This window comes from Balaenoptera musculus, chromosome 2 (genome assembly GCF_009873245.2).
Source record: "Balaenoptera musculus isolate JJ_BM4_2016_0621 chromosome 2, mBalMus1.pri.v3, whole genome shotgun sequence".
Taxonomy (NCBI): domain Eukaryota; kingdom Metazoa; phylum Chordata; class Mammalia; order Artiodactyla; family Balaenopteridae; genus Balaenoptera; species Balaenoptera musculus.
In genome coordinates this window covers 108,503,892-108,522,637 of record NC_045786.1, presented here as the reverse complement: position 1 = coordinate 108,522,637, position 18,746 = coordinate 108,503,892, and the positions used below count along the sequence as shown (strand labels likewise).

General features: G+C 39.5%; 2 protein-coding genes across 10 annotated transcripts in view; one reads left to right on the top strand and one right to left on the bottom strand.

Moving 5' to 3' along the window:
• Nucleotides 1-2,626, top strand: part of STRN3 (striatin 3) — a 123,069-nt gene extending 120,443 nt beyond the window's left edge. For all 6 annotated transcript variants that reach the window (XM_036842432.1, XM_036842431.1, XM_036842433.1 and 3 more), the window contains one exon: nucleotides 30-2,626. In XM_036842432.1, coding sequence (XP_036698327.1) covers nucleotides 30-199 — 170 coding nt within the window. In that variant the 3' untranslated portion in view covers nucleotides 200-2,626. The remainder of the gene's footprint in view (nucleotides 1-29) is intronic.
• Nucleotides 2,627-2,940: 314 nt separating this feature from the next.
• COCH (cochlin) lies at nucleotides 2,941-18,034 on the bottom strand. 4 transcript variants are annotated; one of them, XM_036840713.1, is made up of 12 exons: nucleotides 18,000-18,034; nucleotides 17,588-17,644; nucleotides 17,443-17,493; nucleotides 14,910-15,066; nucleotides 13,579-13,712; nucleotides 12,999-13,061; nucleotides 12,178-12,222; nucleotides 11,932-12,079; nucleotides 9,252-9,355; nucleotides 8,310-8,536; nucleotides 7,619-8,135; nucleotides 2,941-4,718 (listed from the first exon to the last, which is right to left on the bottom strand). In XM_036840713.1, exons 2-12 carry the CDS (start codon nucleotides 17,619-17,621, stop codon nucleotides 4,543-4,545), a joined length of 1,656 nt encoding a protein of 551 aa, XP_036696608.1. In that variant the 5' UTR covers nucleotides 17,622-17,644; nucleotides 18,000-18,034; the 3' UTR covers nucleotides 2,941-4,542. The 4 variants fall into 4 exon arrangements, with proteins under 4 accessions (XP_036696608.1, XP_036696599.1, XP_036696590.1 ...); XM_036840704.1 differs by lacking the exon at nucleotides 18,000-18,034 and adding an exon at nucleotides 17,784-17,827; XM_036840695.1 differs by lacking the exon at nucleotides 18,000-18,034 and adding an exon at nucleotides 17,745-17,788.
• Nucleotides 18,035-18,746: the final 712 nt, after the last annotated feature.

The following is an 18,746-nucleotide window of genomic DNA, read 5'->3' as shown; positions in this document are numbered from 1 at the left end:
AGTAACATTTTTCATTTATTCTTTTACAGGCCATGACTGTTCTATTAGATTGTGGAATTTGGACAGCAAGACATGTGTGCAAGAAATAACAGCACATAGGAAAAAATTAGATGAATCAATTTATGATGTTGCTTTCCATCCATCAAAAGCATATATTGCTAGTGCGGGGGCTGATGCCCTTGCCAAAGTATTTGTGTGAATCAACAAAAACTCTCATCATAACAACAGATTCGCTTGGACACAGAGGGTCTGCATCACTGCCATCAAAAATGTTACTGATATGACACTACATGTGATCTGCCTGATGAAGGCTATTTGGGGCAGGCATAAATTGGTGGAAATCACATCTTAACATCAGGCTCATTAATTTAATTGTAATTACTGTATTTCGTGGGACAAAAAAGGACTCCATTGTTTGTGGCCTGTACTGGATATGAACTGAGCGTATGTCTGTCTTTTAGGTATCTTTAAGCCAGTGTGGAGTCTGATCTTACAAAAAGACTTTTATTTTGGACTCTGTGTGCTGCCTTAGGGTTAGGAATGTGGTGCTCTTGTTGGGGGGAAGTGAGCTCCAAGAGTAGCTTTTTTTCATCTCTTAGTGATCTTCTGTTTATCAGTTGAATGCCACAGATTCCCTTTTAAACTTATTTTGCTTTAAAAAAAATAAAAAAGAAAATTTAACTTAAAATATTTTAGCATTAGTTGCACAAAATGTTTGGATAAAATTCTAGTTTTTATAAGTCTTTTTATATATTTAGCCTGTCACAACAGTGCTCAAGATTGTATTGAAGTTTTTCTGCATTATACAACCCTGAAACACAGAGATCTCACTGACCCGCTGCCGTGTAAGCACACTCTTTCCTTCTTTTGCGTAATACAGCTCAGCTAAGTCTTTCCATAAAGATGCTAAATCACCTTCAACATCACGTAACTGTCTTCTTAAACCAAGGACTATTAAGTGTATTAAAATGAAACGGTGGGGTTTAGTACTCCAGATGAACTCTTAAAAAAGAAAAAAAAAAACTAATCTTGGCATCCTATCACTATGTGATATTTTGTACATCTTACTGTATTTACAAGTTTATTTATCAAGGATTATCCATCTTGCTAATAGCCTATTATTTATTTCACTTTTTGTTGGTCTTTATATCCTTTTATTAATGTGCTAAAGGAACCTGTATATCTATTTTAGAACTCTTTGAATAGTCTAAAATAGACTAAAAATGGAGTATTTTATAGTTTAAGTTACAAACCAAGGTGACTCCCCCCAGATACATATCTTGGTTTACCATGATTCCAGAGAAAACTATCTTGTTTTAAAATATTCGGAGTAAAATTTTATTTGCATTACAAATAGGATACAAAAATAGTTGAATCAGGATACAGAAATCTGCTGTGTTTGGACTAGTTATCCCTGTTTTATTTTTTCAGATGTGCTTAATTTTATGGTGTAACTAAAGATTTTGTTTGTGTAATGCATGATTAAGACAATAAAGTATTTTTTCTAGTCTTCCAAAAAACTTTTCTGATCAGTTTGCGAGTTTTGATGAGTTTTGTAAGGTTTTTGTTTTACAAACTATGAATCAGCAAATTTTTAAGATTGTACCACATAGCGAACGTACAGCTGTTGAAAAACAATGTATATAAAATGCATATAATAAATATTAAATTGTGTACCTGTATGTTACTGTTGGCTACATTATTTTGTGTTGAATAATAAAGTGCAATACTTTACTCTCCATTAAAGTAGGAAATGGAGATGATTTCTCAGTGAGTCCTTCATTTTTATGCTGTTCTTTTAAACTTTGTACTGTTTATTGATACTCTAATAAGATTAGAACAGTTAATACTGTTAAGAATGCCTTTCTAAGTATTTCACCCCATTTGGGGATTTAAAAATCTTCTATTGAAGTAACTTAGATAATTCAAAATAACCAAAAAAAAAAAAAAAACAGATATGCAGTTTTAAATCATTTCCTTAAGATACCCTATTACGTTATTAAATCTGAATTTCAATTAATAGTGTTGTCTTTCCTATCTAGCCAAACCTGTTTCCCACAGAAAAGTTCAGCAGAGAGTAAACTGCATTGTTCATTAATTAAAAGTTATCCTCATAAATGTTAAGTATTAATATCTTCAAACTTTTCCTTCAACAAGGTAATAATCCTTTTTCTTTGAAGGGAATTGCAAATGCAATTAGAAGGTAACATTAGAAAACTTAACGTGGCAAAATTCTATTTGAATGCCTACTTCAAAAAAAAAAATTACATTGTATGTACATTGAGAAATTTTGTCACCTACCATAAAAATCGAAATGTCAATTTTAGTCATTGCTGGTGAAACACTAAAAGTTTTCAGAAATTTTCTTAAAATATTGGTTTTTTGGTTTTCTGAATTGAACATTCAACTTAATGAACAAATTAAAGAGGCATTTCTCTTCCTTCCCTTTTTTTATTTTAATAATTTAGGAACAAGCTTTCCAAAGCTAGTATTGTTTCTGGCAGCTGTTCCAAGCCAATGCATTACTGTTTAACTGAAATGTGATTATCATCATTGCAATGCATAAACATTCATCTTTTTTGAAATGTATTAAAACTGAAATGAATAAAAATAGTATATATGTTTATTTTTATCTACTTTGGTTGTATTTTCTCTACAATATTAAACATTTGGAAGAGACTAAAAGGATGCAAAAAGAATATCATTTGTGTGCTTCCATTTGTGACTTAATGGGAAATTATGTAGATTCATTTGACTATTAAATGGTGCTTTATACGTAAAGTTTAAGAGTATTTTTATATACAAACTTTAATATGTCGACTTCCCCAATGTTTAATCATAGTCTGCTCTTTTCATATTTATTCATGTACAAGTTATCCACTGAAGACCAACATCTCATTTAATGCATTAAGGTTTATAAATAGGCTAGCGTAACAAATTTAGGCATGCTTGCAAAGCTGAATTATATCTTTTAAAAAATCCTCTTTTACTCTATTTTTAGTTGTTAACCCTTTATCTTGATTATGTTTAGTTCTAAAAAATAATTAACAGTAACTTAAATATAAAGTGTTCACTTCTACTCTCTTGCTGCTCTTTAAGTCAAAATATTAGCTTCCCTGGTTACCTCAAAAGATTTGTTGGAGTATAAGTTTTCCAACCAGTTAACACCTTTTTCAGGTCAACTGGTTGTAAACCATTTCAGATAGGATCAGTGTATGTGTGATGGGAAATAGAGTGTGCAGATGAATGAGAGAGAGGATAGATCCTGTCCTTAGAGAAGACAGGCAGGATAAGATATGACAGCACTTCCGTCGGAGAGCAGAGTTCTTGGTGAGGTAATGATAGTTACATAAAGGGAGTTTTGATCACTTTTCTTAGGAACCAACTTCACAAGGATGTTTAAGTAAAAATACTATTAATTACAAAACAACTTTGTTGAACCAAGTAATCAACTGTTTAACCTGGTACTGGCTGTGCATAATGCCTAGAACAGTAGGCATTCAATAAGTAATTGGAACAGAAAATAAATATACTTAGTCTTATTGCATGATTTTAAGAAAAAAACTCGGTCTTTCCACACGAAGTGGTTAATGTATCAATAGAATTTTTACCATGCCCTAGGGGGAGACACTTGGAATAATAAGAAGTAAGGCACCTTAGAATAATAGTCACTAGCAGTTTTATTGCTTAAATAGTCAAAGTAAAATATTCTTTCCTGCAGTTCTCTTTGAAAGGTGTGCTTTTCTTTAAAGCTAAGTGTTTATAAGTGGTAAGTAAAAATTTACCAACTTAATATTTTTTTCAATACATGGTTGACTTTTAGAGTATAAGCCAAATATATCAATACACATATAAAATTAAGGCTATAAATAGAAAAATACCAGGCAATTCTTCTGTCTTGTTCAGTGTGATATTTGTTGTTACCATGAAGGTACACTACAAAAGAGGCTTGATAACCTAAATCGCTTCCATTTCATCTGTAATTATAACTTTTAGTATGTTAAGTAACTTTTAGTATGTTAAGTAACATCTTAAAACCAGATTGTTGACTGGTTTTAAGACAACATCTACTTGGGTCAATATATATTTGAACTAAGTTGAGCTGTTTTCTATTTGTTTCTCATTTTCCTTATATGTGTTTCTCTTTCATTTTCCTTATATGTGTAATACAGAATTAGAGAAGGAATGTTGCTTTTGGTCTAAATATCAGCTGCTTTTATTGAGCTATAGAATTTGCATATGTATACATTTAATATGCATGTTAAAATAGAACTCTTAAAATTTTAATCTGCGATATCTCCTCTTTCCTGAGTTTCTAAGGTTCGTGATTATGAAGCCTCAGCAGAGTGTTTTGAACAATCGAGTCTGAACTGTAATTAGAAGGTAGCTTTAAATGAATGCTTATTTGCTTACATTTTTGCCATCTTTAGTATAATAGTTTTGTGTCTGATCTTAGTATGCTATATATTTCAGTATTACTAGAAACAACTTATACATTATATCCCCTTGCACTTTTTCTTTCAGTTGTCAAAATGTCACCATTTATTGCTGGGATTCTAAGAAATCTCTACAGATGCCTCTGATGACATCAGAAACAATTGGTTCTAATCCTGTGAACTCTCTTGTGAAGAAAGCATGCGACTCCTTTGGTTTAGAGGCCATATCTTTCAGGTCATCCAGAGGTGCCCAAGCCACACCAACAGAGAAGATGGTGATACCTACGATGGAAGTATTTTTAAGTCAATTAAAACCAAGTTCCAGCTTACGTATAAAATTGCATGTATATATTTTTCACATATTAGTACGTAGTTGCAGACAAAACTGCCTTGTAATGCCTGAAGAACTAAATCCCCTGTACCAAATGTTGGGCAGGTTTTAGCAGTAATCGTGATGAGAATGGCTAAACAGTTTGGTCAAAACCACAGGTTTTGCCATCAGTGCAATTTACCACCTTAACATTTGATAAAGTTCAACATCCATTCATGATAGTACACAGTAAGCTAGAAAGAGAAGGAAGCTTTCTTAACCTGATAATATCTACAGACAAATAAGAACAAACCCTACAGCAAACATGCTTAGTGAAATGGTGAAAACTTCTCCAAGTTTGGCATGAGAAAGGACCGCCTGCTCTCATCACAATTAATTGTTATACTGGAGTCATAGCCAGTATAATAAAGCAAGAAAGAATGACACTAGAAGATGGGATATATAAATGATAAAAGTTTTCTAAGGTTCTTGCCTTGTCTGGGGAATGGTGACGAGTCCTCTGTGAATGATAACTTTCTCCTATTTCAATATGTGTTGCATTAGCAAATTGGCCAATAGTAAGAAACTGACAGGGACTTCTCTGGTGGCGCAGTAGTTAAGACTCTGCCTGCCAATGCAGGGGACACGGGTTCAAGCCCTGGTCCGGGAAGACCCCACATGCTGTGGAGCAACTAAGCCTGTGTGCCACAGCTACTGAGCCTGTGCTCTAGAACCCGCAAGCCACAACTGCTGAGGCCCACGTGCCTAGAGCCCATGCTCCGCAACAAGAGAAGCCACTGCAGTGAGAAGCCCACGCACTCTGCTGCATAGAGTAGCCCCTGCTCGCAGCAACTAGAGAAAGCCCACACACAGCAGTGAAGACCCAATGTGGCCAAAAATAGTTATTAAAAAAAAAAAAATTGACAGTCTTTAATCCCAAAGCAAAAGTTTTCTGATGATGAAAACAGCCAGGGACTTTCCTGGCAGTCCAGTGGTTAAGACTCCATGCTTCCACTGCAGGGGGCTTGGGTTTGATTTCTGGTTGGGGAACTAAGATCCTGCATGCTACATAGCACAGCCAAAATAAAGTAACAAAAATAGCCAAAAAGAAATGTCTGTGAAGTGTAGACTACCATCTATCTACTGGAGGAAATCCCCCATAAAATTTTGAGAGTTTCTGAAATAGTTACTCCCTTCTATCCAGCTTCATCACCCTTCTAGTGGTATACAGTGATCAGAGTTGTGAATACTTAAGACATAAATAAAGCAGGTTTTGATGATGTAAAAGCTACTTGAAACAATTACTGATTTATCATCACCAGCTAATCCTCCCCTCTCCCTGGCGAAAGAAGTCAAAAAAATTTCTCCCCTTCAGTTTTCTTCACTTTTAATTCTACATTCAAGCTCAGATTGTCTAGCTCAGGCCCAGTATATAATTACAGTTAGAAAACCAAAACAGCTGTGCCCTAGCCCTGAACACCTATCCATCTTCTGGCTTTTGTTAACTTTCACTTTGCTATCACTAAAGGATAACTTTCATGAAAATAGTGCGGCCCAACCTCCTGAAGTTCAATTAATCACATAGGGAGAATATATTTGAATTTATTTAGTTCACTTTATGTAGCCTGAATCCAATCCTGTTAACCATAAATGCAGTAAGCTACACTTTTAAGGAGTATGATAGCAAAAAGGTCTTCAACATAAGTTAGTTGAAGAATACATTAAGACAGATGTATAAAAATAAGCCATTGTATATATAGCTTAAATTGCATGTATCCATTCTCTATTCTACTTAATAAAAACAGTATTCCATCAATACCTATAAAAGTACACAAGTGCATTAGCAGAGGTGCTAATAAATGTATAAAAGGAAAAGTCATTAGGAATTAAATAGGGAAAAGAAAGTATAGAGGAGTATAGAAAAATGTAAGGCTGTTCATTCCCCCGCTCCCAAGTTAGCATTTTTGTTTTTTAAATATTATTGGACTTCCAATCACTCCGTTTTTATCCCAGGAAAGGGAACCTCAGCTTTTTCTTGGCCTGTTGATCTCAGCAACACACATGCTAATGTCTTCAGGAACTAGTGGCCTTTGCCAAAGGTAATATTAAGGTTGGGGTAAGAGAAAGAACCTTTTTATACCCTTTTATAAGTGTTTCATTATCTCAAGGGGGAAAAAAGACACTGAAAAGGAAATTAAGTGGAATAGGGTTAAAGTCTTAATTGGTGATCTTAGAAAACTCATGCCAGATTGAAAACTACTAAAAAAAAAAAGATAAATTATCAAATAGCAGATTCATAGTAAGTTATGATAAACTGTAATTGTGGGGTTATATATTCCAAGTGTGAGCCAAACATGAACACCTGTAACATATTTCCTTGACCTATGACATAGTTCTCAATGGCAATTCTCCCCAAACCACAGTGGTTAGGTAAGGATTCAGCCAGACTTGCCTGGGTTTTGTTTTGGGTTTTTTTAGAGGATTACAAAATCTTTATTTTTTTACTTTTTTGGCCACATCACACAGCATGGGGGATCTTAGCTCCCCGACCAGGGATCGAACCAACGCCCCCTGCAGTGGAAGCGCAGAGCCTTAACCACTGGCCTACCAGGGAAGTCCCTGCCTGGATTTTAATACTGGCCTCACCACTTACTAGGTGTGTGATTTGGGGAAGTTTGTTTCCTTATCTGTAGAACGAGATTTAGTAGGGCTGCTTTGACAATTAAATCAGTTAATATTGGGTAAAACTCTTAGAACAATGACTGCCATCCTGTAGATGTTTGTTCAATCAAACACTTAAGTTTATATTTACTCCTAAAATTCACTGAACCTCTCCCCAGTTCCCTTCCCAGACAAAGGACAAGGACCTTACCTGCATCATGTGCAGCAGCAGCAGGCCCTCGAACATCATCATAGGACTGCCCATCTGTGACAACTACCAGGAAGTTCTTGTTGGGACTGTCCCTCATGGGACCAAACACATTTCTAACAGTAAAGGAAATGGCATCACCAGTAGCTGTCCCACCACTCATATAGCGGATGTTTCTGATAACGGCTAGGACATTCTCTTTGGTGCTATAGTCAGTGAAACTGAATTCTGTGCGCTGATCGTAGGTGAACTGTACGGCAGCTATCTTGGCACCAATGTCTGAGATTTCAAAAGTCTTAGCTATGTTGGAAACAAATTCAAGCATGAGGCGGAAATTACTTTCTCCAATACTGCTGGAGCCATCAACTAGAAAGGCGATGTTCACTGAGTTATAACAGGTCTTGCTGCACATCATTTGCTCATGAGTACAGAGCTTCTGTACCAGAGGTTTTACGTATTTTGTGGTGCCAAACCAACTGGGCATGTGGTAAGAGAAGAAGCCATTATTCCGACAGACAGCCTAATGGGAGAGACACATAAAAGATAACCAAAGGAGTCAAAAGTTGTTTCTTTAAAATTAGGAAACATTAAATCTTGAATCTTCAAAGTTAATCCAGATATGGGCCAGTCAGCACTACGCCTAGAGGTCCAAAACTGAATCACTACTATAACAAGACACCTCTCAACTACTTACCTTGTCAACAAATGCAACATCCTGAACCATTCCCAGTTCCTCAGGGATAGGCTTAGCCACAGAAACTATAAATACATTGACACCAAACTCTCTGGCCACAATGCCTGCTTCCTCGATGTCATCAGAAGGCCAGCCATCAATAAACACCACCACCACTTTGGGAATCCCTTTTCTCACTCCAGTGTCTTCTGTGAAGAACTTCTGGGCGGTGTGCTTCAAGGCTTTTCCTAGGTTTGAAAAAGAAGCAAACTGGAACGGCACCACTGCTCAAAATGACACTTCTTTTTCCCTGTACGAACTTGATGCCTCCAAGTTTAAGAATTTAACTTATGTAGAACTCAGTTCTTTAACATATGCATCAGATGGGAAAGTTTAATTATCCATCATGCCTATTTTTTGTCTTCACAACCCACATTTCTTCCCCCATCACCTACCTCCCAGAGCATTACATTTCCTTTCCTTACATCAATCACCAGTCAGAAACATAAACCTGACTCCCACTTCTGTACTTGTGCTCTCTATCTAGCTCCTTAGTGACTGATGAGTACCTCTACGGACTCAGAACAAGAAGTCTCCCCGCAGAAGGTCCAGCATTCTATTCTAGTTCTTTCTGTCACATCTGCATTCATTAGATGAGTCTGTTGATCTCTGCTTCTTTTAAATATTCTAAACAGGTACTTCTCTAAAGTAATATCTGCCCTACCTGAGGATTATAAGTCACAATGTCTTATATTTTTTTTAAATGAGCAATACCAATAAACCCTTTGGTACATTTTCCATTATAAATTAAATATCTCAGATATCAAGTGCAGACCTAACCAAGATCAGTGCCAGGAAGAAGAGTTTCACTTCTGCTTATATAAAATAGCATAATACTGTCTTACATGTCTGATCATTCATAACCCTCTCTGTGTTACATCCCAGATGCCAAAGTCTACTTACCTGTATTGGAATTACCCCCTCTGAAACCTACTTCCTTTATGGCAAACAAAACATCTTTGGCTGATGTAAAGTTTTTCAAGTAAAATTCTATTTGGGGATGTTCACTAGGCAAAAAAGGGAAAAAATGTTATCCAGGGAGAATTGGAAATGTAAAACAAACAAGCAACATTATATACCTTAAAAAAAAGTCTTTAAATTGGACAATGCCTAAGTTTCTTAATTCCACAGCATACAGCCAACTAGGGTATATTGCATCCTTACTTGAATTTTTAGGGTTCTTTCAAAAAATGTAACAAAAACAATTGCTACCTTGAGGGTTTATTGTATTCTGGGTAATATGCTAAATACATACTACATGTGTAATCTCATTTCATCATAACTGTACAAGGTAGGAATTATTATCCCTATTACATAAATGGAGGCCCAGAACACTTAGGTAATTTACCCAACAAAACATAACCACATTTTAAATTCAGGTTTGTCTGGCTCCTAAACTATGTGAAGCACCTGAAACCAGGTGGCTCAGGGCACTGGGCTTAATGGAAATCTGCAGAGTTGGGCACCAGATAGTAGGAACATAGGTGGGTGTGAGTCTAGGTCTGCTCCAGTGGGGGACCTTGGAAGCCCTGAATAGTCTGGGTCTAATAACCCAGGTCTCTGGTCAGAAGAGGCAATTTCAGTGACACTAAGGCCAACATTTTTAAAATGAGAAAACTTACAAGCAAACAAATTATAAAGTATTATAATATTGAATTTTTCTTATGATAAATGATATTGACATTTGCTAGTCTTACAATTATGTGTATTTTAATAGATTTGGGATTTTTCATATTTAATAGTAAAAGAATTTCAGCTTTTATAACTTTGTGTTCATTAGCGACCATGTTGAGTGAAAACAATTACTTAAAGCACAATTTGTTGTGTTTAAAACTTTTAGATAAGTCAAAATTTCATCAGTGCAAAATTTTAAGATCTTAGCATTATCAATTGCCATTAAGTCAAGATTTCTGAAGGAAATAGCACTCATTGTATTTCTGCATACCTGGTGGCATGATTTCTGTATACTTGGTGTAATGGTTGGGTCACAAAATTAGTTTTCATGAGTCGATAACCTTTTTATTTTTATGGTCACTTTTCAACTATCCAAATTATTATTTATGAGATTTAGTCTTATTTTTGCATCCTTAATGAGACATTCTCTTATTCTACTTAAATATAAACCCTTGACATAGTTTATCTATTCTAATGTTCTTCCTAAAATAGAAAAATCATAAATCAGGAAGTTTATAAAGAAGCTAGTCTTTGTATGCGTCTACAAAGTAGTGTAGCTTTCCTCCTGAAAAAGAGTTAGGTAAAAACAGCAAAGAAAAAATATTAGAAGAAAAATATTGAGGGGAATTTGCCCTATGAGATGTTAAAATATACACTAAAGCTTCAATAATCAAAGCATTGTAGAAAAGATGTTAGAATTAGCATATGGATCAAAGAAATATTTGTCTAAAGTTATAAATTGATATCACAAATGAATGGAATAAGAAGCTCATTTTTTTTAAGATATGGGACAATGGTTAAATTGTGTATAAAACAACAAAAAGATTCTTACACCAAAAAAAATTCTAAGAACCAATTGTAAAAAACAAGATAAGAACAAATGAAATATAAATATTTGTAATACTACTTGTGACACCCTTACACACAGCTGATAGTAGTTTAAACTGAATCAACTTTCTAGAAAGCAATTGAACTGTTTATTTCAGAAGCCTTAAAAATATCAGAACCCTTTGACCCAATCTCACTTCTGGGAATCTAGCCGAACGAATTTATCAGAGACGGCACAAGGATGACATAAGGATGTTCAGCACGGTGTAATTGTGAAAAAACAATAGAATGGTTAAATAAATCATGCTAAGGAACATTATGAAACATCATTTTTTGAAGAATATTTGTGATACTGAGCTCACAGTGCCCAGTATTGTGAGCCTCAGTATTTTGATGCTCAAAATAATGAGGGATTAAAAAAAAAAAGCAGGCTATAGGACATTTTTATAATCTGAGCTTTTGAAAAAGAAATACACACATATGTACCATCAAATATTTTCTTAAAATACTGAAAGGAAATACAACATTTTACATTGATTATCTCAGAGGGGTATATTTGGGAAATTTGTTTTCTTTGTGTTTTATATGTTTTTCAAGCTTTCTCTAATGAGCATATTATAATCCTAAAAGACATCAATAAATACTACTATACAATAAATAAAAGGTTAAGCTTCAGATTTCCAATCAAGGGAATATGGAAAGAGCTAAAAAGAATAACGACCGAATACGGAGGAGAAATAAACATCACTGCTTCCTCCTTCAGCGAAGAGAAATTAGGAATTGAGCAGAGCAGATGTGCAGAAGTAATCTGTACGAGCAACAAGCCTTTTAGCCTACCTTCTGGTCCTCAAATAGATAGCATATAATTCTCTAAGTCCTTTTATTCCAAAAAGGAAGCACTTATACTGCCCAGTCTGCTCAGGCAGTCTTAAATTCTGACTTTATAATTTGGGAATCCAGACTGTCCACACCTCAATTTGTTTATATTGAACTGAAATGAATGTACCTACTAAAAGGATTGATCATTTGTCATCATTCAAGACATCATTCAAGTCTCCTCCCATTTTAACAAGGTTGGTACCTGGCTTGAACAAGGCCCACGTGCGGTCCTTCTGTTCCAATTCCCAACATTAGAGCCACTTTCCCAACAAAATTCTTCTGTAGATTAAATCGGCGTTGCCCGATATTAAAACTTCCATCAATCAGAAATGCAATGTCTGCTTTACAGTCTGTGAACACCCAAACAAGTCTTTCCATTAGCAGTTTCAAGAGAAGGGAGGGAGAGAGAGAAAATGTTATATTCCCAAATGGATATCCGGACTCTTACCCTTATTGCCAGTTTTCTTCTCCGGTGTTTTCTTTAGTCGTTTACCTGAAACAAAAAAAGCACCTGGCATTAGCAAAAGGAAGACAATTCCATAGAAAGAGACCACAAGGGAAAAGCTCATGATAAGGAGTGTCATTTTTGAAAATACTTTTAAAAAAAATTAATTTCCTCATCATTTTCTGGACTAGGGAAGCAATACCCCAACAAAGAAACAAGTCAGGACTGTAGTAGACGTACATATTTAATATGCTTCCAATCCAGGACTTTGATATCCCAAACCCACAGTTGAGGTAGGATTGGAAACTCAGAGTTAGATGCTAATGTTCTTAATTTCTTTGAATTTAAAGTTGCCACAGTCTTAGAAAGGGAGATCTCTGGCTATTTCTCAAATAGACACACACTCATTTCTTTTATTGTTTTTTTTTTTTTTTTGACCACAACAAAAGCAACAATGATTGCAATTACCAAACATGAAACACACTCATACTATGTCATAAACTCATTTCTTTTATTCATATGACAAATGGAACTAGAAGTTCATGGTACTTTTACTTAGACCAGTTTCTAGGCATAGCTTATCAAATCAGGGAGAAATGGTAGGACTTCAAGAGAATGTCTAGTAGCAGAGTTTATAAATGAAAATAAAAGAAGGATAAGGAATTTGAAATATAAAATTGAACGTTTCCCTACGCAATATACCAGTAAAGATATTTGCTTTGTGTTTCAATATTTTAAAAAAGGAAAGCTTTTATCAATAACACTTATTTATAACTTCCTAATGCTGTGCCAGGCAACTAGGAGATAGGTTCCATATTTCATACCTATTGCTGGACGTGCTGTGGACACTGCTTGTCCTGTGGCTTCCTGGGTACCACTTTTGCCTTCTGTTAAAATAAAGAGAAGACTATTTTTTCCTCTTCCTTCCTTACCATCAAAGCATAATGAATCTAATTTAGGGTTCTATAGGATGATAAATGTAATAGAGTGGTGGCAATTGCAAGAGTAATTGCTGCATGCTAGTTTCAAAGAACCAAAATGGATTCTCATGTATTGTATCGTATTTTTAAAAGATCACCATAAAATGAATTCACATTCATTCACCCGTTTTTTTGAGTTAGGGTTATTTGGTAAATGTCAGGGCATTCTGACTGCAGGCAATTCAATTTTCTATTGCCATCTTCTGACAGCAAGATAATTTTTCCCCCATTTACCCAAGTTTGGCTTGAGTGTGTCCTTAACCCTTCGGATCCCCTGACTCTAACCCACAGTTGACCCTTCCAGTCTTGATCACAAGTTTTTCCGTCAGAGTCAAAGAGGTTGAGCTGAGAAAAGCAGAAAACTTTTTTGGGGGTTGGGGAGACAATATTTACACAAAAGTAAGAACACTTTAATTGTACCTACTTGTCACTGTGAAAGAAGCAGACCATCTGGAAAGCGTCTGAGACTGGATGCCATTGGCAACTACTGAGGAATAGTTTTCTCGACCTGGTAGGCTATAGATTCGTACGGGTCCCCCTGAGTTGCTGATTACCCCCCTGCAACACAAGAATAACAGCTGAGACTCTACCCACACTTTTTCAGGGGCATTTGACTGACTTATATTGCCATACTGCATCTATTATTCTGATTAATCAAGAAAATAGTTCAGGGCTTCCCTGGTGGCGCAGTGGTTGAGAATCTGCCTGCCAGTGCAGGGGACACAGGTTCGAGCCCTGGTCTGGGTAGATCCCACGTGCCACGGAGCAACTGGGCCCGTGAGCCACAACTACTGAGCCTGCGCGTCTGGAGCCTGTGCTCCACAGCAAGAGAGGCCGCGATAGTGAGAGGCCCGCGCACCGCGATGAAGAGTGGCCCCCGCTCTCCGCAACTAGAGAAAGCCCTCGCACAGAAATGAAGACCCAACACAGCCAAAAATAAATAAATAAATAAATTAATTAATTAATTTTAAAAAAAAGAAATGAAAGGTTAAAAAAAAAAAAAAAAAGAAAATAGTTCAGCAGGGAAGCCATCTAAGGATGCTGTCAACCTTTTTAAAAACTTGCTTACACAGGTACAAAATCTGCCCAGGGAAATGGTTTTGTGCTGTGAAACTTCTTAAATGTTAATAAGGACACACTTGCAGTTTCCTGTTCCCTACAGCTCAGAGGATCAGAGTTAAGAGCGCCAAACAGTTTTCTAAAATACCTTAACTACATGTCCTTGAACTTCATTTTTTTAAAAAAAGTGTCATACTGGCCATTCTCTCACAGGACGGGAGAGTGGTGATGAATATGGGCTCTGGAGGCAGACCTGGGCTTTCAGTCCCAACTCTGGCACTTGCTAACAGTTGTGGCCTTGGGCAAGATACTTGACAACTCTCTGAATTCAGTTTCCTCATCTGTAAAATGGAGTAAAATTGTACCTACCTTGTACAGCTGTAGAGTTGTCGTGGAAGTTAAAATAACGGCTGTCATACAGTAAAAACTCAGTAATATAGTACATGATTAGGAATGTTTTTAGAATCACAGGACTCTAGCTATCCAGAAATAATGCAATTTGCCTTTAGTCAGAAAGCTTCCCCTATGTAGTTGGTGACTCAAGGATATCCAGGAAAACCTTAAAAATGTGTCCATCTTCTATGGCCAAAATTGGTACCAAAAGAAAGAAAAGGTGGGAGGGGGTGTCCAGATGGCTAAAGAGAAAGGGAAATAATCACACTTGCATTTCTCTCCCCTTGGCATGTTGGAGCTTACCTGTGGACGGCGGCACCACAGATGCTTGATACAGAAGCATATACTATGTTCCCAAACACAGAGAATTCCTCCAGAGGGCAACCCCCTGGACAGAGCACATCTGCTTTTTCTTTCCTGATGTCCAGGCCTCTGGTAAAGCACGTGATAGCGATGGGAACTGAAGAGAAAGGACAGAAGTAAAAACCATTCTTAGGACATTTAGGGAAGTCGTGGTGGGGGAACCAGAATATGAGATTGAAATTTTACTTCCCTAATTTCTTTCTTTTTTTTTAAATTATTTATTTATTTATTTATGGCTGTGTTGGGTCTTCGTTTCTGTGCAAGGGGTTTCTCTAGTTGCGGCAAGTGGGGGCCACTCTTCATCGCAATGCACGGGCCTCTCACTATCGCGGCCTCTCTTGTTGCGGAGCACAGGCTCCAGACGCGCAGGCTCAGTAATTGTGGCTCACGGGCCCAGTTGCTCCGTGGCACGTGGGATCTACCCAGACCAGGGCTCGAACCTGTGTCCCCTGCATTGGCAGGCAGATTCTCAACCACTGCGCCACCAGGGAAGCCCTGCTTCCCTAATTTCTACATTTCTTTTTAAGAATATTGATGTAGGTACTGTTCCACACCATTCCAGATTTTAGCAAGCCAAAAATCAATTTTCCAATTTAATCTAGTTCTCAGACACTGTAAAGTCTAATGGGAGAATTTAAGTTCTTATCAGTTTGGAGATACATAATTGGAAATATATCAGAATTAGAAAATAACATTAGTCATTGACCATTAATTAATTCATTCTAGAAATATAAGAACCTCAACTCTGATTACAACTGTGTACATAGTTGCCTGAGGTGAAGATATTAAATCTGGGTTGAACCTCTGAGGAACAATTTTATAGACACATGCACAAATCTAAGTCATCCGTTGCTTCTGAGGGCCATTTATATCAGTTTTCTTCAAATGCAGTGCATAAAAATTATATTTTAATTTAAGCAAACCAGTAAAAAGATGTTTCACTTTACAGAACGTCATTTAGCTCAATCATTCATTTTTCAGCTGAAGTAATTAAAGCCATGGGGTTATTTTGCCCAAGGTCACACAGCCCAAGGAAAATTCTGCAACTCCTGCAGGACAGGAAACAGAGAAGTTAGTCCGTTCAGAATGGATCATTTTGATCTGAATTGAACCTGCTTATTTCTGCTCCAGATCTGTCCAGAGAGATATATCAGGCAGTGAATGCAGTTTTAGAAAGCACTGTTAATACTCTCAAGTTTTACATGGTCAACCCGAATAATAATCATAGTTTTTACTACAAAAGATGTTAGAGACAAGCCCTTGGCAACATGTAACAAGATAACTTAATACAACATATTAATTCATCAATTTACTGTGACTATTAAATTGAGGATGTTATTAAATACTATTTTCCAAACACTGGAAATTATGGTTATCCAAACGTTTTTGAAACAGATGTTAATCATTAAAAAAAATTTTTTTTTCTTTTTCCAAGACAGTAGTGCTGTCTGGTCATACTGCCCCACTGAGAAGCCTGCCTCTAGCAAGGACCCTCTTCTAAGAGCACTCTGTGCCCAGCTGTGCCCTGGACTGTACACCTCCATGGAAAGGAAGGCAGGACGCCATGGAAGGTACAGTGCTGATTCCTTAGCTCTGAAACACTCTAGATTGCTGGGCAAGTTAAAATCCTTACCAAGAACAGTAACCTCGTACCTAGGAGTTTCATACCTGTTAGCAAACAGCCTTAATTTTCCTCCCATTTTCGAGGCACCAGAGGCTCTGCCTTTAGCTGCCAACACTGACTTTAGTGTTTGTGTGAGGGGGCACTGAATACAGCCCTCTGCAATACTTACCTTCCTTTCTCCTTTCAAGAAAAATAAAGGATAGATTTTGAAAAAGAGTTTGCTTTTTACGTTGTATAAAACACACCAAACCACACACCCTGCCTCGGACTTCTACGTGTGCAACACACTCTTTTTTAGACTCTCTCGAATATGAAATGGGCCCGTAAATGTTGCTTTTTTTTTTTTTTTATAGGGGTCAAACAAGATGGGACAACGACGTAAGCCTCTTTCACTCCCGAAACCTCTCTCTGTCTCTCTGACAGTCTGAAGGCCTCTCCCTGACCCCAAACTCCGCGGAACACCCGGGACTACGGCGCTCCTCGGTGGGGCTCAACGAACACCCCCAGCCTTGACCTTCTGCTGCCGCTGCTCGGCTTGCTGGGGGGAGAGGAAGCTCCGGGGTTGTGGGTGTGGATGGGGGGAGGCTTCCTTCTCCGCACCTTGTGAAGAACGTCCCCATCGGACCCCAGGAGCCCCTTCCCGAGGGAGAAATGGGTAAGCGGGAGTAGATGGGCTGTAGGTATGAATGGGGTGCGCCAGGCAGCAGTTCCAACCTTCGCACCCTTCTAGCTCCGACCCCCGGCCAAGGCCCAGGGGATCCATCTGAGTGCGTTCCTACGCGCTGGCCCGCAGCCCCTCGCACCCCCCGGAGAGAGCCCCGCTCCCGGACCCGGGAACCCGCAACTCACCGGCTCCCTCGCTGCCCGCGGGCTCTGGCAGCAGCAGCAGCAGACAGACACCTGCGAAGAGAGGACAGCGCGAGGGCTGGTTCCAGCCTCCACCTCCACCTTGCTTGGTGCGAGGGGAAGAGGGCGGTGAGGGCCGCCTACCCACCAAGGCAGAGAACCGGGATCCAGGCTGCAGACATGGTAGTCTAGGGGCTGCTCGGACCTGGAAGAGAGGGAGAATGCAAGGGAGGCTCCCCGAGAACGGAGACCCCTACGTCCCCACCACACCGCGCCCGCCCCCCGCCCCCTCAGGGATCCCGCACCCCTCGGAAACCCAGGGGAGGCCGAGGAGAGGAGGAGACCGAAGAGGCCGCTGCCCGGGAGCTCGTGCCACTCTCAAGCTGGAGGCGACGCTCTGGCTGCAAATCGAGCCAAACTCAGAGTCGAGGTGCAACCCCGGACCAGGAGGAGGGTGCACTCTGAAGACAGACAGACAAGTTGGGAGCGACAAAGGGAAGACACGAACAGGCAGGCGTCAGGGACCCGCACGCCCGCGCCGGACGCCGGGGGCTCTGCACCTGAGTCGGGTCCGCCAGGTTGCGCCCGAGTGCGGAAAGCGCGGCTCCCACGGCCGCTATAAAGGCTGGGCCGCGCGCATGAGCACTGCGCGGGGGGCGCGCGGGGAGGGGGCGCGCGGAGAGGGGGCTGGGAGCTGGTCCCCCGGGACCGGGCGGCGGCCGTCCAGCTCCGCCCTCACCCCCTCTCCGTCCCGGTGTGAGGCCGCGCCGAGGCGCCACCCCGCGGCGCGGGACTCGGCCACCTGGATGCCGCGTCCGTCCCTGGGGGAGGCGCGAAGGCCCGGCGGAGGGCCGGGGACCTCGCCGGCCCCGGCGTCAGGGGAGCCGGGACGAGTGTGGGGCGGCGGCGGGAGCGCGCGGGGAGGTTGCCCGACGTGCGGCGACCGGGCGGGGCTGCCCGAGGGAGCCGGCCTCACCCGGGCTGGGGAGTGGTGGTTCCCCGCGCACAGTACCGCGGCGCCGGGAACGCGGGGCTCCGGAGAGCTACCAGGTACACGCGGCCTCAGAACAAACTTCCCAAATCTGTGCTCACGTTGAAACAAAGTTCGTACTTCTGAAGTCACGCCAACCTGGGTTGGATAAACGCATGCCCTGTATTTGTTAGAAACCCCATCAACGGACTGGTTTTTCTTCGGATTTTAGGGATCCAGCCTTCCGACTTTGTTTCTGCCACGGTCGGATTTTCCCCGGGGGCTCCATTTACTGTCATGGGTAGGGCCACGCTTGGGAGGTGGCCCGGACCCTTCC

Coding starts and splice junctions, on each gene's coding strand:
- COCH (XM_036840713.1), bottom strand. CDS start 17,621: ATGTCTGCAGCCTGGATCCCGGTTCTCTGCCTTG. Junction 15,067..17,442: donor CGCGGGCAGCGAGGGAGCCG/GTGAGTTGCGGG, acceptor CTTTCTCTTCAG/TTCCCATCGCTATCACGTGC. Junction 13,713..14,909: donor TGTGGTGCCGCCGTCCACAG/GTAAGCTCCAAC, acceptor CTTGTGTTGCAG/GGGGGTAATCAGCAACTCAG.